At 45.0% G+C, this 16099-nt stretch overlaps 1 protein-coding gene and 1 long non-coding RNA gene across 2 annotated transcripts in view; one reads left to right on the top strand and one right to left on the bottom strand.

Moving 5' to 3' along the window:
- Positions 1-4468, bottom strand: part of UST (uronyl 2-sulfotransferase) — a 332908-nt gene extending 328440 nt beyond the window's left edge. The window contains exon 1 of the mRNA XM_003811525.4: positions 3463-4468. Within this exon, the coding sequence (XP_003811573.4) occupies positions 3463-3709 (247 nt within the window). The 5' untranslated portion in view covers positions 3710-4468. The remainder of the gene's footprint in view (positions 1-3462) is intronic.
- LOC117980733 (uncharacterized) lies at positions 3618-15880 on the top strand. The gene is made up of 5 exons (XR_004672216.3): positions 3618-3753; positions 4500-4560; positions 7067-7144; positions 11143-11313; positions 14452-15880. It is a non-coding gene; the product is annotated as an uncharacterized LOC117980733 (long non-coding RNA).
- The last annotated feature ends 219 nt before the right edge of the window (positions 15881-16099 follow it).

The raw sequence follows: 16099 nt of genomic DNA, 5'->3' as shown, positions 1-16099 counted from the left end.
CACATTCCTCCTTTCTCTCAAATACATGGGAAGCCTCCAGAAAGCAATACTTTGTTGTTGCTCAACAACAATGGTTCTCAAATTCTCTGCGTTGGAATCACCTAGAGGACTTGCTGACGCACAGATTGCTGGGCCCTGTGCCCAGACTTCAGCAGCTTTGGGATAAGACCTTAGCTTGTACATTTGTGACAAATTCCCAGGTGAGGCTGATGCGGCAGGTCCAAGGACCCACATTGGGAACCACTAGCCTACACATAGCACAACTGCTAAAGAAAGAGAAAATGCCCGGAAGATGCGAGTCCAACCAACATTACTCCCAGTTGTTGTCCAGCTCAGGGAGGGTCTAGTTCCCTAAATAAATGGAGGCCACATAGTGGGGATTAATACGGAAAGGTAGAGTTAAAGCAGACCAGCTGCTTGAATTATTTCCCTTCTCTGCTGGCTCCTCAAGATACTCAGAGTACAAGTATCAAGAAAAGGAAAGTGGAATTATGGATGTAAATGTGATGGATCGTTTTTACCCAGTCCCGATCTTTAGATTCCCATTTGCATCTTGGCTGTCCTTCCATTTTCTCCCTTAAACTGCCTATAGTGCTATGCAATGGGTACTGCAATCAGACAGACATGGGTTGAAGTCCTGCCTCACTTGCTATGTGTCCTTCATAACTCTTTGCCCTCATTTTTTCCATACAGAAAATGGAAATAACAATAGAACCTACCGACAGTGTTGCTGTGCAGATTGAATGTCACCCTGTGTATGCACTGACTGGCACATGCGTGATAAATATTAGCTTTTACTATGAATGCTACTGTCTCTTGGCTTTCCTATGAGAATATTCAGTACGATAAATATCACACTACCTGTTTGATACAACAGGTTGGGTCATTAATTCAACCAATATTTATTGAGTGGCCATTGTGTGTCAGACATAGAATATTGTATAAGTATACTGAAATAATACTCTGTAAAGAAAAGTGTTTGATATAAACATATTTTGATTTGGAAAATTTTTACTTTACATGAACTTACATTTACGAAAAATACTTGCTGCCAAAATTGGCTGAGGAAATTGAGAGGATGTGTTTACTAACCACAAGTTTTGTTTTGACAGACACTAAAATAAAAGAATGGAGGAAAACAGGGGAAAGTAATTCTGCAGACACAGTGGCCTTATATTTTTAAAGGTATATTTTAGGCCATCCAAAATACCACAAGCCCACTTTTCCCAAAAATCATTATATTTACGTAACAGGGAACAAATTTGGCCAAGGGTATTCTATTTTCAGTTCACAATGATGTCATTTTGAACCTATCACATCAGTCAGAAATATAATGATCAGCTAGTAACAGGAGCAGCATTCAATCTTTCAGTTCTTCCTAGTTTCCTGAGCAGAAGCTGAGAATTCACCCTTCTACCAACTGACCACCCAAATTTATCAGGCCTCATTGTTTGGAAATATAAAGTGAAAATGTTAATGCAATATATGTTGAAATGTCTTGATTTTATCCTCAGTAGTACCTTTGCTCCTTCCTCCTCCCAGAATTTCCCTTCCTCAAGAAAGGTGTCAGAACCCCAAAACTTTAGGAGCTGGGTGGAGGTTTCATTGACAGTCAGGTGTGGCTTCTAATTCTGCCATGAAACACCAGGCCTATGAAGTCTGAGTACCCTACACGAGGCCAGGTGCTTTGAGGACAATGAGCACAGATGACTTCCATCCTGGTCCATTACACTTTTCCCTACACCCCTGGCCTCCATCTATTACTTAAAAAGAACTTCCACAAGAATTCACTGTCAGATTTAATGGAGAAAGACCCTGAGCCTCAACGCTTGCCTCCCAATGCCTGTTAACAGGGATTGCTGCTGGTGATGAAAATACTGTTAACTTTTGTGGCACTAGCAGGTGTCAGAGAGTGGAGGAAGCTATGAGACTCCACAATACAGAACTTATGAAAAGAAGAGGTTTGATTCCCTAATAAAGGATATATTGCCCCAAATCCTCTATGAAACCAAATGCTATGGAAATCTACTTGGGCCAACTTTTCCTGTAATCTGTAGTTCCCCAAAGTTTATAAAGAAATAAAAGTGTAACTTTTAAAATATGAGGTCTTGTACAAGGTAAAGAATATTATTTTATCCACATCTACATTTCCAAATGCCCTAACACATTTGTAACTTGGCCGATGTGGTTTTGTTTTTGTTTTGCTTTGTTTTGTGTGTTTGTTTTGGGGTTTTTTTTTTCCTTTTCTTTTCTCTTTTCTCCAAACGGTCTACTATCTAGACCTGTGGCTTCTGCCACGAAGTGACGTTTGGGGTAACTGTGGCAGCCTCCAGCTGGCCCGGGTCATTTGGCCCATTTTCTTTCCAGCACTTCGGTGGCTCTGCTTCCCCGCACTCGCTCTCATCGTGCAGATGCTCAGGCTTATCACTTCGGATGCTTGCAAGAAGCTGGAGCTCTCCCAGCCTTCACCCCCGCACGACCTCTTCTGGCCACAGACTTGGGAGGGATCTGCATCCTCCCTTGGCTCGAACGCGAGTGCCAGCATCGTCCTTGCGACCTGGGCTTGCGCTCGCCTGTCCCTGGCACCCCTGGCTCCCGCAGCCGAGACGAGGGAGCTGCGGGGTCACGCCTTCTCGCTGGAGCGGCTCTTTCCCTCCCGTCAAACCCCTTCCTTACTTATGTTAAAGACAGGCGGCCTCTCTCCTAATAAACCACACACACACACACACACACACACACAAGTTTTGACTTGAGCTTGAGACGCACACAGCGCCGAGGATCCTCGGGTTACTGGGGGCGACACTGCTGGCCAGGCTGACCAGCGCCCTCGGGCATCCCCAAACCCCTGGATGCAACCCGTTCCCCGCGCCAGGCTAGCTGCGGGCGGCGGGGTGGGCAGTGGCAGCCAAGGGACAAGCCAGCCCGGGGACAGCGCGGAGCCACTAGGGCCGGGGGGCAGGCGGGGGATCTGCGGGACAGAATTCTCAGAGCGGACGGTGGCAAAGGGCTAAACCCACCCACACTCCCCGGGGCGCGGGACGGGACTGAACTGCGGTCACTAACAATGCCACGGAGCGGACCGTCCCTTCCCTTCGCCACTCCCCGCGCCGCCAGGCCTGAAGATACACACACTCCGGCACACCCCACACACCCATCCACTCCGCCCCAGTCCGGATCGGGATGGCGGAGGTGGGGCGGGGGGAAGGTGAGCGGTGCCTCGCCCCGGGGTACCTGCCGGCAGCGCAACCCAGCGGCGCCCCCGCCTCGGTGAGGACAGTCGGACGCGCGGGAGGAAGAAGGCGCTCCCGACCGCGGCACAGATGCTTACGGGCTTAGCACCTGGAGAGACCCGGGGCGGCGGCGGCGCGCGGTGGCAGCGCGAGAAGTCCCCGCCGCGACCCTCTCCCCGCCGCACAACTTTGCGCAGTCGGCGCCGCCCTAGCGCCTGCCCAGCTTCCTTACCCAAGTACTGCCGCAGGTCGAGCAGGAAGCGAGGGGGTCCCCCGCTGAGCTGATAGAGGAGGGAGCCCAGGCAGAAGACCAGCAGGGTGGCCATGCAGAAGCCGTAGTCCCGGAGGTTGAAGCGCAGGAAAGGCAGCAGGGGCACCCGGCGCTTCCAGCTGCCCAGGCCCGGAGGGGCGCCCCCCAAAGGGGCCCCATGGGGCCAGGGATCCGCGCCGCCGCCGGGATGCTGCTGCTTCTTCTTCATCGCCTGCTCCGCCGCCTCGCACAGCCTGCCCGTGCCAGGAAAAGGTCACCCATCCGCCGCGAGGAGGAGAGCCCGGCTGGCCGGCTGCACATGGGGAGGGCCGCGCGGAGGGCAGCCGGGTGGGGGCGGGGAGGGGCCGAAGTTGCCGGGCTCAGGAGACTTTCTTCGGCATGGTCCCCGCCGCCGCGGCCCGAGCGGCCGAGGTGTCCGGCCCCGGTTCGGGGCGCTGCCCGTGACGGGGCGCCGCGCCCGTCCCGCGCCCGCTAGCGTCCCCACGCCCCGCGCCCCGCCGCGCCTCGGGCTCGCTTGCGGCCGCCGGGGCTCGCCTCCAGCGCCAGCGTGGACCCCCCGGCTTTGTGTCTGTAGGTCTCGGCGTGTTTTGTCCCGGTTCAGGCTTCTCTAAAAAACGGCAGGGAGGAACAGGAGGCGGACACCATCCCCTCGCTCCACCTCCTTGACAGGGGTTTTCCTCCTTCTCCTCCCCTTTCTCCCTCCGGCGCTCCGCAGCACTCTCCTCCCTCTCCCCTCCCTCTCCGCTCGGGTCTCGGGATTTCGCTCGGGTGTCACGTTACTGCTTCTGCTGGGGGCGGAGGGGGGGAGGCGGCGATTATTCGCAACAAGGAAGAAAGTTTCTGGGTGTTTTCTTTTTTTTTCCTTCCCCCGTTCTTTACAATCTGGATGCGGTTCCTGCGCCACCAGCGACCTCTTGGGGGCCCCGCTGACTTCCCTCTTGTAAACAGTCACCGGCAGGAAGAAGCACGACTGACTTTACTATTTACATTTTTTTCAGTTCAGAAAGTTGATTCTCCTTATATACCCCGTGCGAGCTGCTTACCCAAGGCCGATAAAAGGTACTAAAATACAGGCTCAAGACTTTGCTGAAATGGGAAAAGAGCAAGCGGTGCGAGTTATGGTCAAACACGCCCCAGAGGGCCAGGCGCAGCGCCTGAACTCCCGGGTAGAGTAGCCGAAGAGGACGCTCTGTTCTTGCTTTTCCTGGTCCTACAACTGCTCCACCTCGCAGTGCCCAGAGAGGCAAGTGGGGGGTGCATAGCGGACTCTAGGAGGTCATTGCCCTGGCAGACATGGCCCAGTCCGCCTATACGCCGATTTCATTGCTGCCTCTCTTCCCTCCATGGGAAAGCTTCTGGACCTGGAAGAACCTCCCGGGGCAGAAAAGGCTCCATCGTAGACATAGATCCTCTGATGGGGTGGTTGATCCACGGAAGGGCTGCTCTGATCAGCCACACTTTAAGTAAGAATACTATATCACTATTTATAGAAGCTGTAGCACCTGAGGGCTGTGTGACTCACCCGAGGTCCCAAAGCTAGTAGTAGGAGTTGGGTTGGGAGTTGCACTCAAATCTATTTGACCCTCAGACCCACTATACTAACCACTGCACAGCAGTACTTCCCAGCCAGAGCCCTTTTCCTTCACGTCCCATAGGAGGATGAGATTTAATTCATTTAGTTCAGGCCACGTTGAGAAATGGGAACCTCAGTTTCTGGTGCCTATCATTTCTGGCTCCCTACTCGTTTGTATATTCCAGTAATGAACAATTGGATTTAAGGAACCAGGAGCCAAGAACCTCTATGATTCTAAGACTAGGCTCCTGAAAACCTTCATCAAGTTGGGCATCTGAAGAATTTTCTGTGGAAAATTACAAAATATTATCCTAGACAAAGAACTTACTCGTTAAGAATATGTCTTAACCTCAGCTACTCAGGAGGCTGAGGCAGGAGAATCGTGTGAACCCGGGAGGCGGAGGTTGCAGTGAGTCGAGATCGTGCCATTGCACTCCAGCCTGGGCGACAGTGCAAGACACCGTCTCAAAAAAAAAATAAATAAATAAATAAAGGAAAGAAAGAATGAATGAATATGTCTTAACCATGTTCATATATGAATGTCTCTGGTTCATGATTTGAAACATATATCATGAGCTAGAGAGATGTGTAGATGAGGTGACAGGTGCTGCACACACACAGAGACACACGTACACACACACAACTCTACTGTCCAATTTTACATTGTCCTAGCCCACTTTCTAAGGGATGAGAAGGCTGTTTTGGGGCCCCAAGAGAAGAGAAAATCTTTTGTTCTGTCACAGAAAACCCTGAATAGAGTGTTAATCATTTGCTTTACATTTATCTCATGAATCAGGGTTTTATTTGGATTAATATGCACATTTTAGAAATGTGACTTCCCCTAAGAGAATTGAGTAGATCAGTCATTGCCCATTAATGTGAATTACTTTAATCAGTACAATGAGTAGCCCAGAACAGACTCCCAATTAATAACGTTTGAGCTTAAGAAGAGGGACTAGGAGACAGAAGGAGCAAAGCAGTGTTCATAATGTTTCAGGGACCGCCTTCCACAAACTGGACCTGTATCTGAGGCCTGGCCCTGTAATCTGAACACTCACTGGATATAAAATAGTGTGCAAGACCCTCTGTGTTCACAAGTCCCACCCCCAGGAAGTTCAGAGACTTTTCTCACAGCATGCTGTGGGAAATACCCCAATTTTTTCTCCTAAGGAAAGGAATCTGAGGAACAGGGAGATGGAGCAGGAAGAAAGGAAACAAACATTTGAGAAAATAAGTAAATATGAGAATAAATGTTGTTTTAAAAAACGATGAAAAAGTTGCAAGGAAAGTACAAGGGGGCAAAGTCCAGCTTAGAAGAAACAAGCTATGACATGAACTATTTCAGAGAGAATAAACAGGTCAATCTTTAAAAGATTGTGTTAATAGACTCACTGCCTAAAAAAACTCACAGAAGAAAAAGAAGAGATATCAAGATACAAAGAAGTTTCACATGGAAAAAAATGCTTTATATTTTCACCCAACAAAAACTTAGTTGTTTGGGTAAAACTTTGTTCTTTGAAGTCCCATAAATATCCCTTCAGAAAAAAAAATTAAATTTAAAGTACTTAGACTAATGAATGGTATCTTTATTCAAAGCAGATAACAAATCTAATTAGAGGAACTTGTGAACGAATTTTATTATTAGTCTTATAATGAAATATACTTTATTCAGCACCTTGACCTCCGTTCAATATCTTTAGCTTCTCAATTCCTTCTCTCTCCAGTGACTCATTTGACCTTGTCCTCACTGATGACTAATTGCACCTCCTCCGAAATCTCCTTTTCCCCCTTCACAACCTTCTATCCTTCTGTTTGGCTTCTTTGGAGCCCACCCTGTTTTTCGGTCTTTTCAAGAACTGTCAACTCTGTGTTCATCCATCTCATGTGTTTACTTCTTTCTTTATCCAGTTTTGATTCCTGATCCATCATTCTGATCTCCTTCTTGCAAACACCCCTTCATTCCCCCTATTTCTCTCATCTTATATCCTACAGTGCTTGTCTGGTGAAACCCAGGCTCAGTTAAACCCAACCATGCAACTGGACTGGATTGCAGAAAAACACACAGCGCTGGTAAGTGGCTTTTCTTTAAATTAGAGAGCACAGATTTCAGACAGATGCACACCCATGGCTGCCCAGCAATCCCACTCACTAAAAGGACTATTCCATAATGTCTTTCTCTTCAAACCTCCCATCTCCACCCTCTGCTTTCTTCCCTTCAGTCTCAGGGGATGACCTGGATCAGCCTTTGTTGAGAAAATAGAAGCAGTAGGATGAGAGCTCACTCATTTCCTACCAATCTGTGCCCCGTGCTCTTGGCCTCCCTCCCTGTTTCATCGTGTTCCTGCTTCTATCAAGGCCATGCTGCCACGTGTGCCCTAGACTGCCGTTCCCACCAACCCCAGTCCCACACCCAAGCCTGCCCCCTCCATAGCCTTCTGCATCTCTGTAAATCATTACACTCTCAAGTCACTTGGGCCCCAAACCAGAAGTCTTAGTTTTTCTATTAATAGTTCATTCATTCTTGTATCTAAACCATCTGCAAATCCTATAGGATTCAAAAAAAAAGTCCAGTATCTGACATCCTTTGCCACCCCCCCGGGCCAAACCACTGTCTTCTCTCACCTGGATTGTTGCAAAGGCTACTTATATTCATCATGTTTCAGTTTAGCTACATAGAGCTGGAAAAAAAAAACCCAAATTTAAAAACCAGTGGCTTAAACAGAAAAGAACTTTATTTTTTTTCTCTCTCTCTCTTTTTTTCCTTTTTGAAACAGAGTCTCCCTCTTTTGCCCAGGCTGGAGTGCAGCCACACAATCTCAGCTCGCTGCAACCTCCTTCTCCCGGGTTCAAGTGATTCTCCTGCCTCAGCCTCCCAAGTAGCTGGGATTACAAGCGTGTACTACCACACCTGGCTAATTTTTATATTTTTAGTAGAGACGGGGTTTCATCAAGTTGGCCAGGCTGGTCTCGAACTCCTGACCTCAAATGATCCACCCACCTCGGCCTCCCAAAGTGCTGGGATTACAGGCATGAGCTACCATGCCTGGCCCATTTCTCTCTCATGTGAAACGAGTCCAGAAATAGGCCGTCCAGATTTGGTGTGGTATTTCTATGCTATCCTCAGGGACCCACCTGAGCTTTCTGTTCCACCATCCTCAGCATGTGGCTTCCATTTTAAAGGCCGTCTTATGCAATGTAATCAGCATTTCAAAAAGGTATGAAATCTTCATACCTCTTTGATATGTTCATTGCAGCATTGTGCACAATAGCCAAGATATGGAATCAACCTAAGTGTCCATCAATGGATGAATGGATAATACTATTCAGCCTCAAGAAGGAAATCTTGTCATTTGCAATAACACAGGTTAATCTGGAGGATATTATGTTAAAGGAAATAAGCCAGACACAGAAAGACAAATACTACATGATCTCACTTATATGTGAAATCTAAAAAAGGCCATCTCATTGAAGCAGAGAGAGGAATTGCAGTTAACAGGGTTTAAGGAGGGAAGGGTAGGGATTGAGGAGATGTTGGTCAAAGGATACAAAATTTCAGCTAGGCAGCAGGAATAAATTCAAGAGTTCTGTAACGTAGTGACTATAGTTAATAACGTATCATATCGTATACTTGAAAAGTGTTAAGAGAATAGATTTTAAGTGTTCTTACCACAAATAAATGATAAGAATGCAGAAGGGGAGAAAAACAAAACAAAACAAAAAGATCTCCTTATGGTTGCAGATGGCTGCTAGAATTCCAGCTATTATGTCTATGTTCCAGGTTGGCAGCAGAAGGAAGCAAAAGAGCAAAGAACTCCTCCCAATTGAGTAGGCTCTTTTTAAGCAGTGCTCCAAAGTGTGCTATAAATCTACCTTCTTATAGGTCATTGGCCAGAAATTAATCACATGACTGTCTAATTGTAAGGGACAGGGGACAGAGTATCTAGGAAATCTAGACTTTAGCTGGGTGCATTGCTGCCACAAATAAGAATCAGAGTTCTATTGCTAAAGAAAGAAAGGGCAGATGGCTACTATGTGTCAATCAGCAATTTCTGTTGTTCCTCCTGACTGGTCTGCCTGCTCCCAGCCTTTCACCTCATATTCCATTCTCCTCAGAGCAGCCAAAATAGCCATTGCTGCTCAAAACTTGCCAGTGGCTTCCAATGCACTCAGAGTAAAAGGCAACATCCTAGAGTAGCCTTTAAGGTCTTACTCAGTCTGGCTCCATTGTTTCTCTGACCTCATCTCTTATCACTTTTCCTGCTCACCCTTACCTATCCTCATTCATCAGACAAGACAAAAACTTGCTCCTCTATTAGGACCTTTGCTTTCACACTTCCCTCTGCCTAGAAAGTTCTTTTCCACACCTCTGCATGGCTTGACTTTTCACTTCCTCCCAGTTTTGCTCAATGTTGCCTTATCAGAGGAGTTTTCTGGGACTACTCTCTATGTAATGCACGTGTGCATCCACATTCCTTATTCTCTTGACCTCTTTAGCTTTCTCCATGGAATGTACCATAATCTGAAATGTTAGTATTTTGTATGTGTTGTATATTTCTCCCCCCTAGAAAACAAGCATCTTGAAGGCTATGATTTTGTCCCATTTGTTTATTGTTTTCTCTCCAGTACCTAGAATAGTGCTCACAGATAGTGATCACTCAAGAAATATTTGTTGAATAAAAAGATGAGTTTTTTATAGGAAGGGTCTGATGTTCGGTGAGTCAAATCTCATTGATTCCGTGGTGGGCCAAGTGCGGATGAGACGTGGAGGTCATAGAAAGTAGGCCTCCGTGCTGCGAGAGCATTCAGATAATCATCAAAAGAATTGTTTGCAGTTGAAGATGTATTCACTGAAAGAAAGGGTGAATGAATGAATGAGGCCCTCACCACCTCCGTGACCCCTAATTAGCAATGCAGCTACTGCCTGTGATTATGAACGCCTCATGGAATCATAAAAGAGATGTGAGTCTATTGGCTTTGCCTGGTGTTGCCATTCCCCTTGGCCAGAGAGGCTGCTGCTCTTTAGGACTGCTGTTCATTTCAGGGATTGGGGCCATCAGTCTCTTGGAGAACCAAGCTGTCTGAGCTTTGACCTTGGAAAAGAAAGAGAGAAAGAAAGAAACTGGAGAGTTGCTCTGGTTTTTGGGGCAGAAATGCACTGAAAACCATCTGGGAAGGTAGTGCTTGCCTTTGCCTGAACAGTGTCTCAAAAGCATATCTGACCAGAGTGTATGATCTAGAGGCACATTTGGATGGGAGGATTATAAAAACTGCACTTAGTAGCCAATAAGCTATTGCTTATATTTAAACTCCTATGCAATGACACAACTTTTGAAAACTCAGCTTTTAACTTATGCTTAACAACAACTGTATTTCAAGTCAAAAGTGCACTGCACAACTGGTCCCTGAGACCGGCCAGTGTGACACTATTAGCCACCTAAAGGCTCTTTTGGAAACAGTCTCAGTACTGTCTCTATTTTTCATGAAGTATAATAGACCATTAGTATAAGCAGAGGGAAAGGAAAAAAAAAAGTCAAATACTTACCAGTGGCTTTCATGTTATTCTCAGTTGCCTCTTACCCTGCCATGAGTAGAATCTATACAGTCGAATCTCTGACTAACCTTAATTCCTCATTTCCAAGATCCTTGTCAATTTACAATGTTAAGCTAGCGCTCTTCTCATTTTAGAGGTCATTGTCTGGTGTTAATGCATAAAAGCTGAAATCGATGTAGAAGTGATATCCTTTTTCCTTCCTTCCTAACAATGTCATTAATCCTTGTTCAATGGGCACATTACATATCTTCCTGTCCTTTTAGAAAAAAAATATTACTCAAGCTTTGCAAAGTACTTTAAAATAATTTTTTGAAGAACAGCCAAATACTAAACTATGACGATAAGAGTCAGCCCTCTAGTGAAGAATCTTAGTAAAGATTCCCAAGGTCATTTTAGTAGAAAAGTTAAGAAAATATTACATTGTGAAGCATAATCTTTCAGCCCTGAAAATTACTAACCTTCTGACCTAGAGTCAATTACTTAATCTCTTTGTGCTTTCATTTTCTCTTCTGTCAAGAATGGATGATAAAGCCCATACTCCCGGGTTCACAGGGCTCTGGTCTGGTTCAGAAGCGCGCTTACCTGGCTGGGAAACTACATCACCAGCTGGCTGCTTTTCTCGATGGTACTTGCTGTGAAGTGGTCCAAGACATTATTCCACCCAGAGAAACTGGACTGCAGAATGATGGTACTGCAAACTCTTATTTAAAAAGTAGGCTGGGCACGGTGGCTCACGCCTGGAATCCCAGCACTGTGGGAGGTGGAGGTGGGTGGATTACATGAGATCAGGAGTTCGAGAGCAGCCTGGCCAACATGGTGAAATCCTGTGTCTACTAAAAATACAAAAATTAGCTGGGCGTAGTGGCGGGCATCTGTAATCCCAGCAACTTGGGAGGCTGAGGCAGAAGAATCGCTTGAACCCAAGAGGGGAAGGTTGCAGTGAACCAAGATCGCACCACTGCAGTCCAGCCTGGGTGACAGAACGAGACTGTGTCTAAATAAATAAATAAATAAAATAAAGAGCAGGCAATTTGAAGCATGGGAGAAACATGGGTCTTGATCCACAACTTATATGGGAACAAATGTGATTTGGCAAGTAGCCTGAGTAGATTCTGAGCCTCATTGTCATTACCTGTGAGATACGATAAAGCACATAGCATCCCGTGATGGGATTAAATATATTTTAAGTGTGGGTACATGTAAGTCAGAATACATGTAAGTCAGATTATTTTTAAAGACAAGAAAACTAGAATCTAAATAAATTACATAATCTGCACAAATTTGCATTATTTGTGACTGACATCACCAGAACTCAAATAGAGGTCTCGCAAGTCCATCTCTAAACCTTTTTTTTTTTTTTTTTTTTTGAGATGGAGTCTCACTTTGTCACTCAGGCTGGAGTGCAGTGGTGTGATCTTGGGTCACTGCAACCTCCATCTCCCAGGTTCAAGTGATTCTCCTCCCTCAGCTTCCTGAGTAGCTGGGATTACAGGCACCTGCCACCATGCCCGGCTATATATATATATATAATTTATATAATTATAATATATTATATATAATTTTACATATAAAATTTTATATATATATTATATTATAAATATATAATATATTATATATAATATATATAATATATATTTTATATATTTTTTATATATATAAATTATATATAAATATAATATATAATATATATAATTTTATATAAAATTATATTATATATAATATTAAAAAAATATATATATATATTTGTATTTTTAGTAGAGATGGGGTTTTGCCATGTTGGCCAGACTGGTCTCAAAACTCCTGACCTCAGTGATCCACCCACCTCAGCCTCCCCAAGTGTTGAGATTACAGGCGTGAGGCACCGTGCCTGGCCTCTAATACTTTTTCCACAATAAAATGGATTTCATTTCGGCCACTGACCTCCTCTGAGTATCCAACAAACCTATGAACCTACCTCCTAGAAAAGTGAATGTATCTTCTGTATATAATTTCAGCACACCCATGGACCTTCTAGGGGTCCATGGACTCAGATTAAGAACCTGAGCACTAAAGGCTGTGGTCTCTCCTGAATATGCCTGAGTGCATTTACTAAAGAAGAATCTAATTTTTTGCCCTTATATCAGAAGAGAAAAGCAGATTTTATGGTACTAAAGCAGTCTGGAAAAAGTCTTCAAAAGAAGTTGGAAATATAGAATTTTTATTCACACTGTCATGGTCTTTAAAATACTCCTGGGGTGCTAAAGAGATTCCAGAATTGGAGCTGTATTCAGACATACATTCATTCAGCAGATCCTTACTGAGGGCCCAACGTGTGCCTGGCCCTGGATTTGCAGTGGGGCCCAAGACAAGCCCTGCTCCCATGAAATTCACATCCAGCGTGAGGGGAGATGGATGGCGAATAAACAAATATATTATGCTAGGTAGTGTTAAGTGTTATTGAGAGAATAAGACAGGGTGATGCAACTAAGAGTGATGGGTTGAAAGGACAAGTCTACTGCAGACTGTGTGGACAGGGACAACTTCTCTAAGGAGTTGACCTTTGCAATGTGACCTAAAGGATGAGAAGGAGCTTCCTGGGGAAGTTCTGGGGCACAAGCATTTCATGCAGAGAAAACATCCATTTAAGGTCTTTCTGCCTCATTAGACTTGGTATGTGCCACCGTGATGGGAGTGGGTCATTGAGAAAACAGGTGACATGAGATGAGGCTGGAGAGGTGGGTGGTGCCAGTCCCTGTAGGGCTTTGTAGACCAGGGTAGAGAGTTTGGGTTTTATTCAAGGTGAGATGGGAAAGGGTTCAATGATCAACATGAGCTGATTCATGTTTTTAATTCATCACTTAGGGTGCTGTGTAAGGTTGGCTTGTTGGCAGTGAAAGTGGCAGTAGGAAGATGAGTCATCCAGTAAAATGGTGAGGCTGGCTGGGCTCAGGCTGGTAATGGGGAGGACAGAAAGAAGTTAAACTCAGGATGTGTTTTTTTGGAGGTCGAGGGTATAAACTTGTCAACGAACTGGATGAGGGGAAGTGAGAGAAGAACTAAGCTAAGAATGATACCTAAGGTTTTTGTCAGAGCACCTGGAATGATGCTGAAGCTATTTCTCTGTTTCTTGAAATGCAGAAAACTGAAGCAGGAGCAGGCTTGGGAGAGGGACATGGGTGGCCAAAGTAACCAAGAGTTATGATCAACTATGTTAAGTAGGCAACTGGATATATGAATTTGGAGCTCCAGGGAAAGGTCATGGCTAAAGACATAAATTCAGAAGTTATTTCTATCAATGTGGTATATAAAATCACATAATTGAATAAAATTACCTAGAGAAGCATGTAGATGGAAGGAATAAAAGATGGCACAGGACAAAGCCTTCAGGAAGTCCAACATGCAGAGGTCAAACAGAATAAGTTCACCCAGCAAAAGAGATTGAGTGAGTAGGCAGAGGGCCCAGAGGAAAACCAGGAGAGTGTGGTGTCACTGAAGCCAAAAGAACAAAAGTATTCCATGAAGGAGAGAACGATCCTCTGTAACAAATGCTCCTAAGATGTTGTGGCAGAGACTCCTGCTTGTCCTCTGTACCCATTTTCTCCATTTTTCTTTTAGTAATAGAAACCACTGAGCTGTAGCTGGACACAAAGCCACTTACATGGAGACTACATTCCCCAGTCTCTTACATGGAGACTACATTTCCCAGTCTCTTTTGCAGCTAGGTGTGACCATGAGGCTGAGCTCAAGTCAGTGGGGTGTGAGAAAAAGGAGCTTATGCAATCTGCTATACTTGGCCTTACAATATTGGGTGTGCACGCCACCTTTCTCTTTTCCTGGTTTTCCATAGGCTGGAATGTGGACATGGAAGGGGCTCAGCTTCAATCATGTGCATGAGGACAGTACTCCAAGGAATATCAGAGAAATTGGTGAAAGGAACCTGGGAACCTGAATGCTCTTAAGCAGAGCCATCCATCTGCTGTGGATTGCCTACTGCCATTTGGACTCCCTTGTGAAAGAAATAAATTAAATTCTCTCTACAATCACTGTATTTTGGGGTCTCTATTTTAGCATCATAGCCCACACCATAAATAATTCACCTATCAAGAAAGATGACAGACACTTTGGGAGGCCAAGGTGAGCAGATCACCTGAGGTCAGGAGTTGGAGACCAGCCTGGCCAACATGGCAAAACCTCGTCTCTATTAAAAATACAAAAATTAGCCAGGCATGGTGGTGCATGCCTGTAATCCCAGCTACTTAGGAGGCTGAGGCAGGAGAATTGCTTGAACCCAGCAGCAGAGGTTGCAGTGAGCCAAGATCACACCATTGCACTCTGGCCTGGGTGACAGAGCAAGACTCTGTCTCAAAAAAAAAAAAAAAGAAAAAAAAGAAAAGAAAAAGAAAGAAAAGAGAAGAAGAAAGAAAGAAAGATGACAGAGGAAACACCCTGGAGCCGATTGGTGAGTTTGACAATTTCAGAGGTATGACTGGGATAGGAGTAGACTGAAGAGCTAATCCATTCATTCACTCTTTCATTCATTCCACATATTTATTGAGTTTTCATTCTGTGTCATGCACTGTCCTAGGCTGCGAGATACAGCAGAAAACAACAGAGATAATGCCCTTGTTCTCATGGCACATGTGTTCTAGTGGAGGAGACAAAAAGTAAACACATAAACAGATAACGCATAAACAGGTCAATGTGAAGGCCAGCTAGTGACCTGTGCTAAGAAGAAAATAAAGCTGAGATCATGGAGAGGAAGTGCTACTTTAGAAACAGTGCTCAGGGGAGGAATTTCAGAGAAGGGTACTTTTGAGAAAATTGAATAAATAGAAATTAAAGGGAAAGCTATGTGGAAATCCTGGGGAAGAGTACACCAGGAAGAGGGAACAGAAACTGCAGAGTCCCTGAGGCAGGAATTCACTTGCTTAAGGAATAGAAATAAATCGGATGTGCTATAGAGCACAGCACATGAGGTGATCAAAGTGCATGAAGGAGATTAAATTGGAGAGAAAAAAAGATGCCAGATCATCAGAGTCTTTGAAAACTAGGAAAAGGGGTTTCAATTTTTTTGTAGGTGTGATGGGAAGCCATTGAAGTCATCATAGGGGGTTTAACCAGATTTTGCATTTTAAAATACTGATCCTGCTGCTATATTGAATATGAGGGTAAGGGTGAAATCAGTGGTTGATTCAAGTCATCCAGGCCAGAGATGATGGTGGTTTGGGCTTGAATAACAGCGGTGAAGGTGGTGAGAAGTAGTCTGATTTGGGAGAGGATGTGTGTACGTGTGTGTGTGTTGGAGATGGCTATAGAATGGCTACAGAAACATCTTTGGGATGATCTACTATATAGGGGTGCAGAGAAATGGGCAGCAGCTGGGAAGCTTATAGGGCTTTAGGAAGTCTCTCTCTCTGTCTCCTTTCCCCTCTCTCTCTTTTAAAGATAGGAAATACCAGATTTAATGTGGTAATTGGGATGATCCAGTAGAAAGG

The sequence above is a fragment of the Pan paniscus genome, chromosome 5 (genome assembly GCF_029289425.2).
Source record: "Pan paniscus chromosome 5, NHGRI_mPanPan1-v2.0_pri, whole genome shotgun sequence".
Lineage (NCBI taxonomy): Eukaryota > Metazoa > Chordata > Mammalia > Primates > Hominidae > Pan > Pan paniscus.
This window is presented reverse-complemented; position numbering and strand designations above follow the sequence as displayed.